At 44.2% G+C, this 16820-nt stretch overlaps 1 protein-coding gene across 1 annotated transcript in view; it reads right to left on the reverse strand.

The window, feature by feature from the left end:
- The window catches only part of PTCHD1 (patched domain containing 1), a 34935-nt gene that overhangs the window by 11746 nt on the left and 6369 nt on the right, over positions 1-16820 (reverse strand). Inside the window, exon 2 of the mRNA XM_061355138.1 lies at positions 8636-9296. Within this exon, the coding sequence (XP_061211122.1) occupies positions 8636-9296 (661 nt within the window). The remainder of the gene's footprint in view (positions 1-8635; positions 9297-16820) is intronic.

Raw genomic sequence — 16820 nt, forward strand, 5'->3', positions numbered from 1 at the left:
GCTTTCCAGTATCTGAAGGCAGCCTACAAGGATGCTGGACAGCGACTCTTCATCAGGGACTGTAGCGATAGGACAAGCGGTAATGGGTTCAAACTTGAACAGGGGAAGTTTAGCTTAGATGTAAGGAAAAAGTTATTTATTGTGATGGCGGTGAGGCAGTGGAACAGGCTGTCCAGAGAAGTTGTGACTGCCCCATCCCTGGCAGAGTTCAAGGCCAGGCTGGATGAGCTTTTAGCAACCTGGCCTAGTATGAGGTGCCCCTGCCCATGGCAGGTGGCTGGAACTCGATGACCTTAAGGTCCTTTCTAACCCACCATTCTTTGATTCTATGAAAACTGCAAACTGATTTTCTCCGCAATTTTTTTTTTTGGCAGATTATATGCCTGCTGTGTAAAAAAATTACTTGAAGGTAAATGAAAGCTACCTGAGGTGACCTGTGAAAGGTTACCGTTTATGCCATGTTATAGAACAGCCAAGTGACATACAGTACATGACAGCTCCTGAAGACAAGAGTATAACACAGTGAGTATATCTGAGCAAAATCACGTTTTAAAATGTTTTAAATTTCTAAGCCCACAAGGCAAAATAACACTGGCTTCTAGGAGTGTTGTCCTAGTGGAATATGGGCCAGTGGAATATGGATTGTTTTACCACACTTCAAGTTCCTCATTTCTGGTGAGAAAGCTGCAACTAAAACATCACAGACATACGCTTAAATTCTCCCGCTTAAGCGATGTTTGTCATTACTGTTGCTCATGATATATAGATCAGTTATAAGTGAAACACAACATTCAAAAAACTTCAGTTAAAGTACATACAACCTATTCTTTTTATTGATTAAAAAAAAAGAAAAAAATTACAAGTTTGGAACTCTACCTGGGTTTTCCATCAAGCACCAAGATTAACTTAATCCAAGTTAACTTTATCCATCTCTGCCAGCATCATGTGACAGAATGCAAAGGTCTCATGACCTGAAAATGGCAGGCTCCTTCCTGGCCACATATGCCTTTTGGGTATTGCCTGTTTGAAGGATATAATTTATTAGAAGCCCAAAATGTGGACCATCTCTCTCACAGAAAGACTTAAAATGAAAGGTCACATTGGTTCTTGCTGACCTTCCCCAGGTCTTCATTGACCACACGAGTCCAGTATGTAAAGTATACCATAAACATATATATAATATTCCTACATATATAGAGAGCAAAGGGTTGATTTTCTTTACCACTGAGCCTTCAGTTTATTTTCATATATATGGTAGTTTCTCTTGAGGGACTTCTCCAGTTGAAGAAAATGAGGATGTCAGAGCCAAACTTGCAGTACCCTTGACTGTTTGGGACAACTCTGATAAGGCCCTCCACTAAACCATCGCATGAACTGACTTCTCTGCAGTTAAAAGAATACAGACAGTAAAAGTATAACATCTTTATGCTACTCTTTGCATAAATGAATGCTCATTAAACATACTGCATCACCTCTAACACACTTTATGTACAACAAGTGTATACTGGAGCACCACCAGTGAAGAGAAATAATGATTGTATAGCACTTGGTTTCAGTATTAAACTGTTCTCTAGATTGACTTCTTACAGATACTGCTTCTCTCTTCCAAAAAGCATTATATTTACTGAGTCATAGACACAGTTTTGAAGCCAAGAAGCATGTATGCATGCAAGGATTTCACTGGGGGTTGTGGTGATGGAGGGGAAACATGGACACATCATTTGTTGTCATCATGCGTGGCCAGCTGCAAGCTCTACTTGCTGGTTTTCTGCTGCATGGGCAAGGGCTGGTAGAAGTGCCTAAAATACTCTGCCACTATTTGTATTTTAAGCCTATTTCCTTCCCACGCATTTGTGGCTTCTTGGTGATTGGGTTCCTCAATGGGCTTGGGGCATCATCCTTCAGAACTAGAGAGAGGGAGACCAGGAGGTGGAGGAAGTGGTTAATCATCTCACTTTTGTGTGCAAAACACTGACTTTGGTGAGATGATTCTCTGACACACTGAGTGAAGAGGGGTGGCCTGGGAGCCTACTTCTTTTCTTCCCCAAGAGGAACAGAAATGCTGGATAATGTATGAGAACATGCATGGCTGCTTAGAGAGCTCAGGAAGAGACTGAGGGACTGAGGCATTAAAAGAGAGGAAAGAGGAATAATCAAGGAAGTGATGTGCCTGGGATTCTGCTCATGGTAGATAAACCCAGGTAATTTTATTTATTTGTTAGAAGAAGATTGAAAAGAACAAAACCCAGAATGTTTCAGAACTATAACTGAACTGTACAGTGTTGAACTGGGAAAGCTGAGCAGATGGAGTGACAAAAAAGCAAGTGTACTTCCAGGGCACAACTGCAGTCCTTCAGCGGTGTGAAAAAAAGGATGAACGGTGGAAAACTGGGAAATCTGAAGCAGCTGAGATACAATTGCAGGGTATGGTAGGGACCTGTCTGTGAACAAAGGAAGTTATTGAAGAATATAGGGAAAATGGCAGGAACAATGGGCCCAGCTGCGGCTGAGGAGTGGGAAGGAGGGGAGAGAAACTGGAAAAAAATAAATCAGAGGGGACACACTGGCAGGGGTGCGAAAAACAGGAGAAAGATGAAGGAAGCTTGGGAGGAGCAAAAGGTGCAGAGAGCTGTGCAGGCATCAGGAAGGAGATGCTGTGGCCTGGAACAGGGAGATGGGCGAGACCTGCTGGAGGAGGCTGCCGGAAACTGCAAATGAGATGGATGAGATGGGAGAAAAGGGCAGGGAGGCAGGAAGCTGAGGGAGCCAGCTGAGGGAGGACAAACTTCTTCCCAGCACAAAGAGGGACAGCTGGACAGGGAGAGTGAGAGAGCTTAGCTCAGGGAAAAAAAAAAAAGAGAGACTTGGTAAACTTCACATTTTTACTAACTGGCAACAGGAAAATCAGTGGAAAAGTACTGTACAAACTAAAACATTTGTGTGTGAGTGCCACCTTTGAGTGTGGACTGAAGGGCACCAGGGAGACCTATGGCAGGGCTGTTTCTCTTTGAAACTCTCTGCAGGTAACCAGTGTTGACACTTCAGTTTTACTGAATATAGCAAATACTTGGGTGCTTGATAGGGAGGATAATGAATGCTTTTAGAGTGTACAAATGTGGCATATGTTGCAATTCCTAACCAGCACATTCTTTCAGAGAACTGAAGAAGCCCAGCTCCAGCAAACGTGCTGTACCTTCTGGCCCAAGCACAATTGTCCTCTCAGGGTTTTCACGCCGGTTGTTAGCTGCTTTCCTTGGTTTAGTTACTTGCTGCCTTCATGGTCCCTAACCTTTAGCAATCCTCTCTCCCTCCTGTGCTTTTCACTCCCATCATCAAGCACACTGACTTCCCCTATTCTTTTGTTTCCTCATGTTTTCCTCCTGACCTTTCCCAACTGCCTCTGACCTCAAATCCCATCATTGCTGCTCCAACTTTTTGCATCCATAAAGCCCCTGCGCAGGTATCTCAGCTCACTCCTTCACCAGCACATCTCTCCATCAGCAAAGCGTGTGGAAGGCATGCACCCAACAGTCTGTGTTTCTGAGAAGCAGCAGATGCGTCCCTGCATCTGCAAGGTGCTCCTAGGAGGCCTGGTACCTCCAAGTACCTCCCAAAGTGTTCTGTACCTCTCCTGCTCCTGTGCCCACTCCTGCCAAATCCAGCTCTGTGTAGTCTTCTTCTCTGCCTGACTTACACCAGCTTGTGGCTGAACTTCAGGAGGACCCTGCCTGGTCCTTCCCAGTGCTTCCACCTGCTCCTTCCCAGTAGGCCCTCCCTGGACTTCCTCTGTTGACCATTTTCCCCTTCTCTCTTCCCAGAAAGGGTGTACTGACAGGGACGTGAGGTTGTAAGAACAGGTATTTGCATTCATCCCTGTTTTGCTGAGTTTCACACAGGCTGGGTATCATTTCCGTTTGCAGCATGCTGCAGGCTCAAGCTGCTCTCATAACTGCTAGCTGGTTTTACCCTGCCAGCATCAGAGGCTAAATATAAGCCCATGGAGCCGGCCCTGCGTTCCTGTATGCCCGTATCTGGCAGTGCCTGGCATTCCACCGCGATTTCACTGAGCCCATGCTTTTCACGAACTTGGCAGCTGAAGAGAGCCGCCTCTCCCCAAATAAGCTGTAGGAGTTCCTGAAGGAATAGGAAACAGACTGCTAGTTTTCTCTTCAGTGCAAAGGGCAATGTTGCAATTTTTGTTTGAGTCCCTAAGTTAGCTGTTGTGCTCCACCTCTGGGAAGTGAAAAGTCATGCCAAGAACTTGTTCAGCCAGTGTTGCTTGCTGCCCAGTGGTTTGTTTGGTAACACTGTTCTTTCTGAGGAAACTGGTATTTTTAAAGGATTGGCAGTTATTAAACAACGTTTAATGCGTAAGGGAAACTTACGATGAATACATTAGCATCTGTGCCAGACCAAACATCTGTAATTTTTAACATGTTAGGCAATAGGAAATTGGAATTTTCATTCTGCAATTCATCTGACACTATAAATCAGCTATTTTAAGTTCAACCAAATTGAAGAATTAAACTTTTCGGTTCTTGGGGTCAAAAATGAATAGTCTTTGTTGAGCAAACGATTCCACATGAACTAGACATGTGAATAATCTTGTCCTTAAATTACTTGTTTACACACTGATAAATGCAGATGATAGTTTAAAAGAAAACCAGAGGCATATGCTAATTCAAAATATGCCCAGACGAATGGTAAGAGCCTGCCAAGTTTTGCAGGTTTTAGGCTTCACTTTCATGTTAGAAGTACCTATATAAATCCAGAGCTGAAGAACAGTTCCCAGCTTGACTTGACAAGATGCCCCTAGAGAAAAGAGTGGCTGCAGCCAGCCTGCCCTCCCCTCTCCGCTAGTGACCACTGATAACCAAAGGGTACCTCTGCTTTTTTGGTGCCTGCTGGGGAAAGAGATTTCTGGCAACACCTCTGCTGACTTCAATTTTTGCCATTCAGTTAGCAACCAGTGAGGGCTAAAAAGAAACCTGCCACAACATACAAATTGTTACAGTAGTCAGTCATCAGTGACTGAGTTATTTGACTTAATGAGACACCTTTTGTGAGCTGGGGTACAATAACCTGCCTTCATTAAAAAGTAAAATAAATTAGAATAAACTACCATGAAAGTGATTAAAACCAAAGCATGAAGTGTTAAACCAGTATGTCATATTTAACAGGTTGGTAGGCAAAAGATGTTCCTGACTACACTTACACAGCCTGAGCTTAAGAGTGCAACTTGATAGTTTAGTAACTTAGAATTGTCTTATTGGTGCAAAGGCTAAGGATTCAACACCTACAGATGCTGGTACCCTTCATTGTTGCTTGTTTGCCCTTTGAAATGATTGGTACAGAAGGGATGTTACAGAAAACAGATTTTTAAAATTGAGTATTACAAAGCACCTTGAACAGAGTATTTTGCAGAGATACTCCCAAATTATCAGAATGTGCTTGTGACTGGACAAACTACTTAAACTATTCAGAAAACAATTCCTGAAAGTATGAAAAGTCAATAATTGCAAAACATTGCTGACCAACTTCAGCTAATGCATCTTGGAAGGGCAGTGATGGTCTCAAGATGAACTTAATGAAGAGGCAAACTTTTACATGTTGGTTGGAATAACTAATCGTGTAAACAGAGTAGAAAGTGACATGGAGGATCAGTGAATTGCCATGTGCCATCAACCAAATGCTAACCATTTCATACTGCTGAGAAAAAAATGAATGTCATATGGGGATGTATGAACAGGAGTGCCATATGCAAGATGTGTGAAATCATCCTCCTACTCTACTTGCTGCTGAAAGCCTCAGCCTGAATCCTGCACCTGGATTTAGGCACCGCACTCCATGGAAGATGTGGAGTGGCCAAAAGCAAGAAGACTGCTGAAAGTCTGGTAGGCATAGTGTAAGGAAACCTGGGATGACAGGGAATAGAACTGGGCAAGTGAGAGTGGTCCCAAAGATGCAAAGAAAAATAAAATAGTTTTCCAGGTGCAGTGGATAAATCAAGAGAACAGCTGAGTTGCAAAACAGGAATTCACATTAGACATGATGCAAATGCTGTAGCAGTAGTGCAGTGAAACACAGGGGGAAGCGGCCCAGGAGGAAACAACACGCGAGGTGAGAAGTATCTGTTAAGAAAGACATGATCTGGCCCTGCGGAAGAGAGCAGATGATGTCTGGATTGTATCTCCCTGGCTCCGCGATGCTGACAAAAACTTAAAAATCCTCAGCTGCTATAAACTTCATTAATGATTTATAGCAGTAAAGGGGCCTTGCCTGAAATGTGTCCAGTGTAATATTTTTTTCTATTTAATTTTTGCTTTTAGCCATAAGAGTATGAGTAATAGCAATAGGGCTACACTGTTAGCCAGAAATCCTTTAGCTTTCTAAAGGTCAGTTTATCTATGATCTAATCTGATGGTCACTGAAATTAAGTGGAAGCAGTTCAGTGGGCTATAACAGAAGGTGGTTTGTGTCTCCAGCCTTCAGTTACCTTGAGTTAAACCATCCTTTATAAGCAAACCAACATAGAGGAATGAAATAAATTTTGAAATGCATACTGAACCTTTCTGTTGCACTGCAGGAAAAAAACCCAGAAACCCTCCTTTCCTAGCTCTCTGCTGGTTTAAAACAGCTCCCATTAAAAATTCCAGTATGTATGTCTTTAGTGCCTTCTGTCCACCCATTGAGATTCCTGTCCCTTGGGAGACTTTATGCAGCTGGGGAAGCAGGCAAGATTCATATGAGCTTGACTGCGCTGTCTTGACTTGTTCACAGTGAGAGCTGAGCTCCGTATTTGAAACTTACTCCTTGTAAGAGTAGAATACTTCAATTAGGCAAGACCAAAAAAAAAACCCAAGGGAAAAAAAAAGGAAAAGAAAAGCAGAGCTGGTTGTACAGCTCGGCAGTTAAAGGAGCACTAAAATAAAAGTGTGAAACTTTTCATAGTTATCTGTAATTCTTTAAGGATTTCAAACCTAAGATAGTCACTATTAGTGAAAGGTTGTCCCAGCGAGCAGATGCTTTGACCCCTAAGCAGAGCTAATATTTCATATTTTTGGGTTGCTTTCCCCAGGTATTTTCATTTTGTACGGCTGGACTGTAGACTGCTTTTCTACTGCTCTTGCAATACACCTCCCTAATATCATATGTAATATACACTACTTAGTTTGAGGAATTGAATTTTATAACAATGCACAGGCATAAAAACCCACAAAAGAAACCAAAGACATAGGTCAGAAAGATAGCCTTCTTTTGACTCTTTCTCATGCTGCATTTCCTCCAGATTATGATAGAGTTTAATTTTCATGGATGTCATCTGAAAATGAGAGCTGGTGCAATACAGCTGAATTCTCTTTGACACTGAATATATTCTGTATGTTAACTGGGAGTGTGATGCACTGAAGCATAGTCTTTAATTAAAGTGCAACAATACCACAGCTACAGTATGAGCATGGTATAGGAACATGGCACTGGATATAAAAATAGCTGTGCTGAAACCTGTCATATCACTACACGATGTGACTAAGTCAGTGGAGACACTCTTACACTTGAAACCTGAAGTATTACTGAGCACTGATTTTCAGCTGGGGAAGCTGTGATCAAATCAATGCATGTATTATTCTCCACAAATGAATAATGGCATGAATGAGGACATATTAAACACCTACAGTTCACAAAGCTTTTCACACTGGTTATGAACCAAACACAAACAAAGAGGCTGTGAACTCTCCAGAGCTCTCGTCTCCTGTGAAGTCCTCCTGCCTGTTTGGATACAATGCATGGCATCCCCACAAATGCTCTGGTGCCAACAAAAGAGGGCACCAGTTTTGGATTGGGAGCAAGCTGACCACCTTCTCTCCTCCTCTTCCCTAGCCCTGAGGAAAAGAAAACAACATGAAACTACCCCACACCTGGCAGTGAGCGTAGGCGGTACAACAACCGTGAAAATGAATATGCCTCTGCTGGCACCAGAGCCAGGGAGCGGCCAGTGCTGCTCCCCTCATAGCCCTCCACCAGGGGATGTTCTAGCACTACGTGGACGGGTCCGTTCTGACTGAAGGAAGCAATGCTCTCCATGCCAGTGCTGTGAAACCCTCCCTACTTTCACTCAGCCAACATAGGGGCATCAGGAGAGACGCAATCCAGAACCGACCACTGCCCGTATCCCACAGACAGGTGCCTGGCAAGCCATGACAGCACTCCTCTGCCCTCTGAAGGACCCAGAGCTCTCTTAATGCCTAACATAGCGCCCCTTTGAGTTACTGGAACAGCTGACACTGTCACTGTGGCATGGGGACCTCTACAAATGTTTCCCTCCAATGCCGGCTACCAAACCCAGAATCAAACATTCACAGAAAAGCAGCTGGGCTCCCTCTCTCCACATCTGTGCATCCCTGTTCCTTGCTACTGCACAGGCACTGCATCCTACAGCAGGGTGCTATGCTGCACCGGAGCCCACAGGCATGATTTTAACACCCCAGCGCAGCACAAACAGTTTAGGAAAAAAGGCTGTGTGGATTTGGCAGGGAGAAGGCACCGGGAGCCATGCAGTGATGCTTCTCTGCTTGCTGGGAGATGCGTCAGGGAGGCACAAAACACACAAAAGAGAGAGGAGATAGGAAATAGTTACCTAACATGACGAAGGGAATTCCCAGGAAGGTGGAATTGTATTTCCCACCAGTGAGATTGATGATCCCGGCTGCAGTCAGGGTGGCAAGGGTCACGGTCAGCAATCCCAGCAGGCCAAGCCAGGGTTTGCTGCGGACACAATCCTGCATGGAGCAGCAGAGAATGGCCAAGGTGACCACAAGGACCAAGCTTGTGATCAGGTAGCGTTCTGACACCCTGCTTGTCTTCTGGAAATCCTCCTTCAGCGAAGAAGAAGTGAAAGGATACATTTTGATTTTCCTGTTGGATTTCTGGAAAAGTTCAACAGTGTCACAAAAAATGGATTCCCACTTCTCTGCCACCATGTCATTCAAGGAGTTGATTGCCTGCAAGTAGTAGGTGAGCTGAATGGCTTCTGCAGACTTCACCCGGTCTTTGCTGTGCACAGTAACCCCACCAAGCTGATGCCCGTTATACACTTCCCTGCCATCCTTTAAGTGAGTAATCGGATAAGTGATTGCAAAATTAGTTCGATTAGAAGAACGAGCAGCCTTTAATTCCTCCAGTACATGCACTATGTCGTCCACTATGCATGTCTTGTCATTGTTCAGGATACATATATGGGCAAACGTGTAATTGAAACCAGGTCTTTGAACTTGGATCCTGGTCACAGCAGAGTGCAACTACAAGGGAAAGAGAAATCACACACGTTATTCATCAGTTCATCTCACGCAGCAGCAGCCAGAACAACAGCGGCTCCTCACCTCCATCCCTTTCCTATTTGATCTAAGCAACAACAACAGAAGTTCTGGTGACTGTAGCATTAATAGCACACTCATTGCAAAAAAAAAAAGAAACATGCATTAAAATAGCAGGATTATTCCCTTGCATCCCTTGCTGGTAACTTGGGTGGGTTGTGATTTGCATCTGTGCCAGGTACACCTGCTGTTTGGCCTCTCTAAATAAGCAAACTCAAAAGGCCTGGACATCCACTTTCAAGTGATCAGGGTGAACATCAAAGGGAGAGCTACATCCCGGCCGTCTCTGGGGACTCTGTCGTGCTCAGGATTGCTGAATTACTCTCTCTAACAGATAAACTGCAGGTACGGAAGGCATAACAGTAATGGGGCCAGGGATGCCACCTGTGTGTGTATACCGGCAACCTGGCAGCAGCAAGGGACTAGCACTCGCTCTGAGACATGTCCTAAGTGTAGAGATTGTCCGTGTAGCAGGGATAACTGGCATTAATTCATCTTGCCCTATTTTCCCCTCCTTCTTTCCCCCATCAAATCCTCAACAAGTCTGATAGTGGGAAGCAATGGCAGAGACTGTTTTCTTGCTCTGAGAGGTTCAGTTAATCAGGGAAGGACCCATAATTTTAGGGACTGCAAGTTATTACCACTTATTGCCTGGTCTAGCAGCTCTTAGTGCAGCCTCCTTTGTAAGTTGTTTGTCAACCTTCTGAAATTTGCCATGCCTGAGCTCTGACCTAAAGCACATTCGCTTATTTTTGAGCATCAGGAAGGCAGAAAAATTACCCTCACCTCTTGAAAAAATACAGACAACTCTTGTAACCTTTTATGAAACCATTTTAGTCAGAAGAGGCAAGAAATCTGAAAGATGACTAGATCTGAAAGAATAGCCCTAACAGGTGGAGTTGCAATGCTTTTCAAAAGTAAAATACTGAGTTTTCTAACACTGGGAGCATTAGCAAAGTGCAAACTGTTTTTTTTTTTTTGCACATTTTCCTTACAAAATGTACAGGCCTCACCCATCACCATCACCATTTAAGTCCATGTCACTCCAGTTGTGTAGAGTACCAAGACCTTCCATGAGGATGCTGCTGAGGCCAAGACTACGTTAACTACCACCAGAAGCCTGAGCAGATTTTCCCTGTGGCTGTCATGTCCTTCATGGTGGGTAACCACAAAAGTTCAGGAAGGGGCCCCCTCTGCCCTTTTGTAGGTGACACAGGGGTACTCGACATCCCAAATGCCAGAGGCCCCTGCATGCTGCTGGAGATGTGCTTTGTGCATGGCTTGGTGAGTCATACGATCCTCTCGAGGTGTGAGCAGGGATGATGCAGAGGGATGTTCAGCCCTTGTGCTGCCTGTTCCAAATGACCCTGTGGACATGGCAGTCTGTACAGCCCAGTTGCTTGAGTCGCCACGTCTGCTGCTGTGATCACAGATCTGCTCTGAAGAACTGCACGGATTTATCCTTTGGTCCCTTTTACACCCAGGGAAATGACAGAAGGAGCATTGCAAAGGTGTGGCGACAAAAGCAGGGCTGATAAATGAGAAGCCTTCCATTACCTTCAAAGTGGAGAGACCACAGCTCTTTCAGGGAGCTGAAGAGCCAAATTAAGAACTCCTCTAATTTCTTTTCCTTAAAGGGGATATAGTTATTTTATGTCTTCAGATTTTGAGCAAGACACAGAGAATTCGCTACACAGATGTGATTTTTTTCCTTTTTTTCTAATTGCACATACTGTTTTCTGCTGTAATCCAAAAAGGGCACGGAGGATCTTATGCCCAGTGGAGAGGCTGGGATCAGGTGACATTTAATGGAACCAGCTCCTTTCTGAAGACAAGCACTCATTAAAAAATAGAACACAGGGAGAGCAGGAGGGCTTGTATACTCATCTGGTGGCAATGGACAAAATGTTTCACAGCCAAAATCATGTATCTGATGAAATTAAATAGTCATAGGGTCTTTTGTGTGGTATTTATGACCAATCATAGAAAAAAACCCAACATTAATACAACACCATGAATCTGATTGTTTTGTGATGACATTGCATAATCTGTGATGGGTATAAATTTAGTTATGTTGCCTCAGTTCCTCAGGATGATATGACATCATATAAGCAAAGACAACAAAATTCCTATATTCTCAACTTGTTTCTCTGTTAGCTTGGGGTGTATTTTTCCCCATCTGAGAAGTTTTTATTTTTTGATAGAACAACAATTCAATATTGACGTTAGGAAGATAGGTTTGAGAAATTAACTGAACTAAGCAATCTTTTCATGGTACTGTGAGAACACAGTACCGGGCCATGGTGAGAGGCAAAATTCCCCGTCGTGGTGGGAGAAGAAGGAACTGTCTGTGCAACAGATTAGGAGCTTTTGTTTCATTTGGGAAGTTAGTTGTGCAAATTAAAAGGTTTTCAGGAACATGCCAAAGAAATGAACCTGTATGGGGAATTCCTCCTGTCTTTCAAGTCTGTGTCTGCGAAAGCTCTGCTTTGCAAGTGCTTTTTTGGCACACAAATTCAAATGTATGTTATTACAGTTCGGGGAAAATGCCCTTATTTACTGAATCAAAGACAGGTATCTGATTTTAATTGTTTTACAATGGCAGCTACTGTATGTTTTCATTGACAATGGCTGTAAAATGAGATGTCATATGAAGAAGCACAGCTGAGGACAACTAGGAGGAACAGAAAAAATTTCCTGCTTGTATTAGATTCACAATACAACTTCTTCAGAGAGGATCCATTGAGTGACACAATGCAGAAGAAACGAAACTGTTAATGCAACTTTTATCAAACAATGTGTGTTTGCTATTTACCTACCTTGCCTCACTGCTGTGTTTGCTTCCTTCTACATCTGAAGCACTTTAATATTCAGGTTATTAAATAACCTCATGTGTCACAGCTGTTACTTCATCTTTAGTGAAAGGCTAGAAGCTAAATGTCATACCTAAAATACTCATTTCTTCTCGGAAATGATCATTTCAGATGCAGGAGCCCGTTCTGCGGCAGTGGCCCCGTGCTTCCTGCAAAGCCATGCTGGGCTGGACTTGGGGGGGTGACCTGACCATCGCACCTCCTGGTGAAGGGACTTTGGGAAGGAAAGGGGAGCAGGCAGCCAGCTCTGTGTCATGGCATATCCCAGCAGCCAAGCGGCCCCCAGAGCCGGCTGCAAGCTTGTGCAGTTTAGAGCAGCTATAAGATGTACTCTGAGCTTTGCCAGTGGCCACAATTGGTTGCCTTGAGTTGGAGGCAAGCAAAGAGGAGGAAAACCTGCCATTCCCTCCATTCCAGCAAAGCATGCTGAGCACTGCCCCAGCATGCCCAAGGACTCGGCTCTGGGAAGCCTGACTGAGACTTTCATCCTCAAGACAAATGCATCACTTCACCTGCACTTTGCTTTTACAGACAAGATCCTTCGAAGAACTCCTCTGACACCTCAGTTGCAAGACAGGGGCGTGCTGCAGTGTGGCTGCAGGCTGTCTCTCTCCCTTTGCTTGCCTGTGGCAGCCCATGTGCTGCAGGGCTGCTGCCTCTTCCGCACTGAGAGCTGCAGTCCCATGGCACTCTCCTCTCTGCTGCCATGCCGGGGATTCAGCTGCAGCCACTTGCATCCAGAGCTCACACCCAAAGCCCAGGGTGACTGCCTTCCACAGAAAACAGGAGGTCTGAGAGGTTACAAGGGCATGTCCTACCAGTTCAAGGGATTACACGGTCTGCAATTTGTTTTGCCTATGGTACACCAGGAGGTCCCCCAGGAAACTTCAGTTTGTTAACAGGAAATGGTAAAGCCTGTTGTATGATGGGGACAGCATTAGCAAGTGCTAATGCACAATGCATATTGCACTCCTCGGTGCAGCAGATTTTAATGGCAAGTAACCATATTCTGAATAAACCTGGCACCTAGTACTGGGACAAATGACTGACCACCAGATTCTCATTTATCCAGCTGTTTTCTTGTCCTTACTGATCCTATTAGAAGAAAGGGAGATTGAAAAGAATAACAAGAGCTGAATGAACATTTTTCCTTGAAGGGAGACATGCACTGCTTGCTCATCACTCACAGCTTTTTTAGCTAGCTAACAGTGCAAGGAACCAAAAAGCAGTTTGCTGCTGAGATGACAGAGCACTGCAGTATGAGAACTGCACAGCATTGCCTAAGCTCCCTTGCCACGGTGGCACACTGTCCCTGAAAGCACTCGGGCATGAAATAGTAACTTTCACTTCTCCCTTTCATCATTGCTTAAACAATGACCATCACTTGAAATTCCCCTCTCCCTTCCGAAAATGGTGTGTATGTGTGTCCTGTATCATACCACAGATTTCTAGAGCAGTGTTTTCTATTCCTTCAGACTTTAGCTGTTTGCGTTTGGTAATGTCTTGGCCTTGGTCTTTGTTTACTTTAAGTCCCATCCTCACTTAGTTATTTATTTCAGACAGGCAGGAAAGGTGGTTTCAACCAGGAGACAAATCCCTTTCGGCAAATACCTCCAGGTGAGGGCTGTGCTGGTTTCATGCCTCCGCACCAAGCCAGATTTCAGCCTGTGGCACAGCTGACAGATGAGAGGTGGTTAAATCGAACTGCCTCATTGGCTTTTTTCCTGCGGGCCCAGAGGGTATGCCAGGAAGCAAAAGCTGAAATCCTTTCACTTATCCTGGGCTAAGCCATTTGCTCCAGGGCATCAGAGAGCCGTGGCTGTAAAGATTTCTTCAAGCTGTTTTTGGCTGCTGGTCCTCCTACCTCTGCCATCAGCACAGGAAGGCAGGCGCCAGGAACCAGAGCCCCACAGGAGGCTCAGTTTGGCTGCCCTGGGATAGCCAAGCCTTGCACTGGGCTCTGTGAGATAGCTCTTCCCTATACAGAGCTTGGCACAACTTTCAGCTGTGGCAGCAAAGCTGAAGCTGAAGCTGAAGGCGACAGTGTTGTACCTAGAGATGTATATTTAGGAGAGAAAGCTTGATTTTTTTCTTAAGTCCACGCAGAAGATGCAGGGAGCTGCAAGAACAGGGTGAGGAACACCTCAAGCTCCTTTGCTTTGTTCAGAAGTCCTTTCTTTAGTTTAAAAATGAGCAGGAATTACCAGAATTCTATCAGTTTAACCAGGTAACAAAAAAGTCTGCAGCCTCCCTGTGAAGTAAACAGATCCCATCCCAGCAGGGAGAGGTTAGAAACTGCTGATTCATTTGCAAAATGGTCCAATCCCAGAAACCCTTTAAACCCGCATTATACAATCTGCTACCCCCATCAAAGCTATGGGCAAGTGGGACGAGGCATGAGGACTCAGTGCAATGTCCACTGGTGTCCCACGTGGGTCTGGTGGCACAGGTTTGCTCCCACAGAAACTCTGTGGCAAGAGTGACAGCAACATGGAAAGGGACATTTCAGTCTTGCCAAGCTCCTATTCCCGTCTCCTGTGGGATCAGAGTCACAGCCACCCTTTTTAATATTAAGGATGTGTACAACTACCTTCTACTTATCATACATACTGCAAAACTGTGTTTGGTTTTGCTGCTGAGTAGTGAAGTGGTGTGTTTTATAGGGTACATCACTCATTGTAGGGACTTGACTGTGACATACAGTTGATCAATGGCCAGCTAGACAAAACTAGATAGATATATGGGATGTCCTCCTGTACTGCAGATGATCTGGCACATAGATATGTTTTACTCACAGGAGTAAGATCTTTGTAATGCTGTATTACTTCTTGTTGTTGCTATTACCTGATATTATCTGACTCTGATTAGTCTTTCAGTCTACATCTGATGGTTCAAATTAAAAATGAGCATCACTCTACTCAGTGTTGTGAACTCTTACAATTCTTTTACTGCGGTTTTCACCAAGTCTGTTTTTCCTCTGAGCCCTGGAGCCTGGAGTATTGTGATTTAAAAGAAAAAAATAATAATCTCAGTTTTCATTAAAAGAAAATAAAAATGTCTGATTTCATGGTTATAAAGGAAAAGGCTGAGAAGGCTCAAAAATAAAGTGAAGAATGAACTCATTATCTATTACTGCTTAAAATCTCATCACTGTTTTGGGTTCAGGACTGAAAAACTAGAAAGCATGAAGACAATGACTTTAAATATAGATTTCATTTTCATGTGAAGGTGGTTTGCTAGTTGGGTAATTTTTACAGGTAACTTGTGCCAAAGAAAATGAAGAGGAAAAAAAGCCTTTAATGGATAGCTATAAATGTCTCCACTTTTTCTACGATATCAGTAATCTCTGGCATTTTGCATCTTTGCAGAGTGCTTTTTTTATTCAAGAGATGGCCTCAGTCAAAATGTGAAAATGCTGTAAGAGGGAAAAGACTTGAACAGTTCCCAGCTTAACTGATAAAAGAAAACATTGTGGGCTCTGCAAACATGGGCAAAATTAAACTGTTAAGGGTGTATTTTCATCAGAAGAAGATGCAGGGAAGGAAGGCAAGGGAGCTCCAGAATGTGGCTGTGCCCTGCCATCAGTCTGAGACCCATGGCAGAGGTTCAAAGGGGGCTGGTGAGCAGCAGCCTCCTGACCAAGTTGCCCTGGCCAAGGGATGGAGAGCATGCACACAGCCAATGGAGGAAGCCAGCAGATCCTAAGAGCTCAGGATAAACCTTGGAAGTTGCAGCTGGAGAGCATGCAGCAAGGATCACTGTGGGTAGCTGGGCTGTTTTTCTAGCAGTCCTACAATCAGGTTTCCTGAAGAGACGTTAAGATGCAAGCTATGTATTTTTCCTAGTACTTTTTTTAGCTGCCAAAACATGGTGAATTATATTTTCTTCAAAAAATTTTCATGTAAATAAAATCTAAAAATTGTTCAAACTACAAGTCATCAAACGAGGGACAACTATTAGTGCTCGAAGTGGCAGATGTTGGTGCATTTACATTTCCATCTGCCTTCTTGGTAGTTACAGAAAATTGCTAGCTATGATTTTTCTTTTCTAATCTGAAGTGGAGAAGCTTTTCCAATCAATGCCGTCTTACTTCTGACAACTGCCATGGTGATTTTGCCTCGATTTGTCCCACCGAGAGAAGCCCACTCTGGTTTTTTGGGCCAACTGCTGCTGGAGGACAGGGAGACTGGGCAGCAGAAACCCCTCTGTGCAGCCTGGTGAGAGCAACCTTTCATGATGGTAGAAAAAGATGAAAACTTTGCTCCTGCGGCTAATCTTGCAGCAGTTCCACCACCAGTTGCCTTCCCCATGTACCCCAGATCCCTCCATAAACACCCTTCCATCCTTACACTGCTTCTCAGGGGGCTGGAGACATGGTGTGGGCTCTTGCCAAGGGCTCCTCCAGCAGAAGTGTGAAAAACAGTCCCTTCCTTACCACAGGGAAACCTCAATAGCTACAAGGTCACAGCCCACCGTGTTAAATAATGACTCAGCTCCTGGTTCTCCCTTCCAGTATGAGAGAGGGAGTTCTCCTGCTGTAAACCCCAACTTAAAAGGCAAGGCACAGCCACAGCTT

The sequence above is a fragment of the Neopsephotus bourkii genome, unplaced genomic scaffold, assembly GCF_033783945.1.
Source record: "Neopsephotus bourkii isolate Nb327-2 ecotype Australia unplaced genomic scaffold, CSIRO-AGI_Nbou_v1 NB_780, whole genome shotgun sequence".
Lineage (NCBI taxonomy): Eukaryota > Metazoa > Chordata > Aves > Psittaciformes > Psittacidae > Neopsephotus > Neopsephotus bourkii.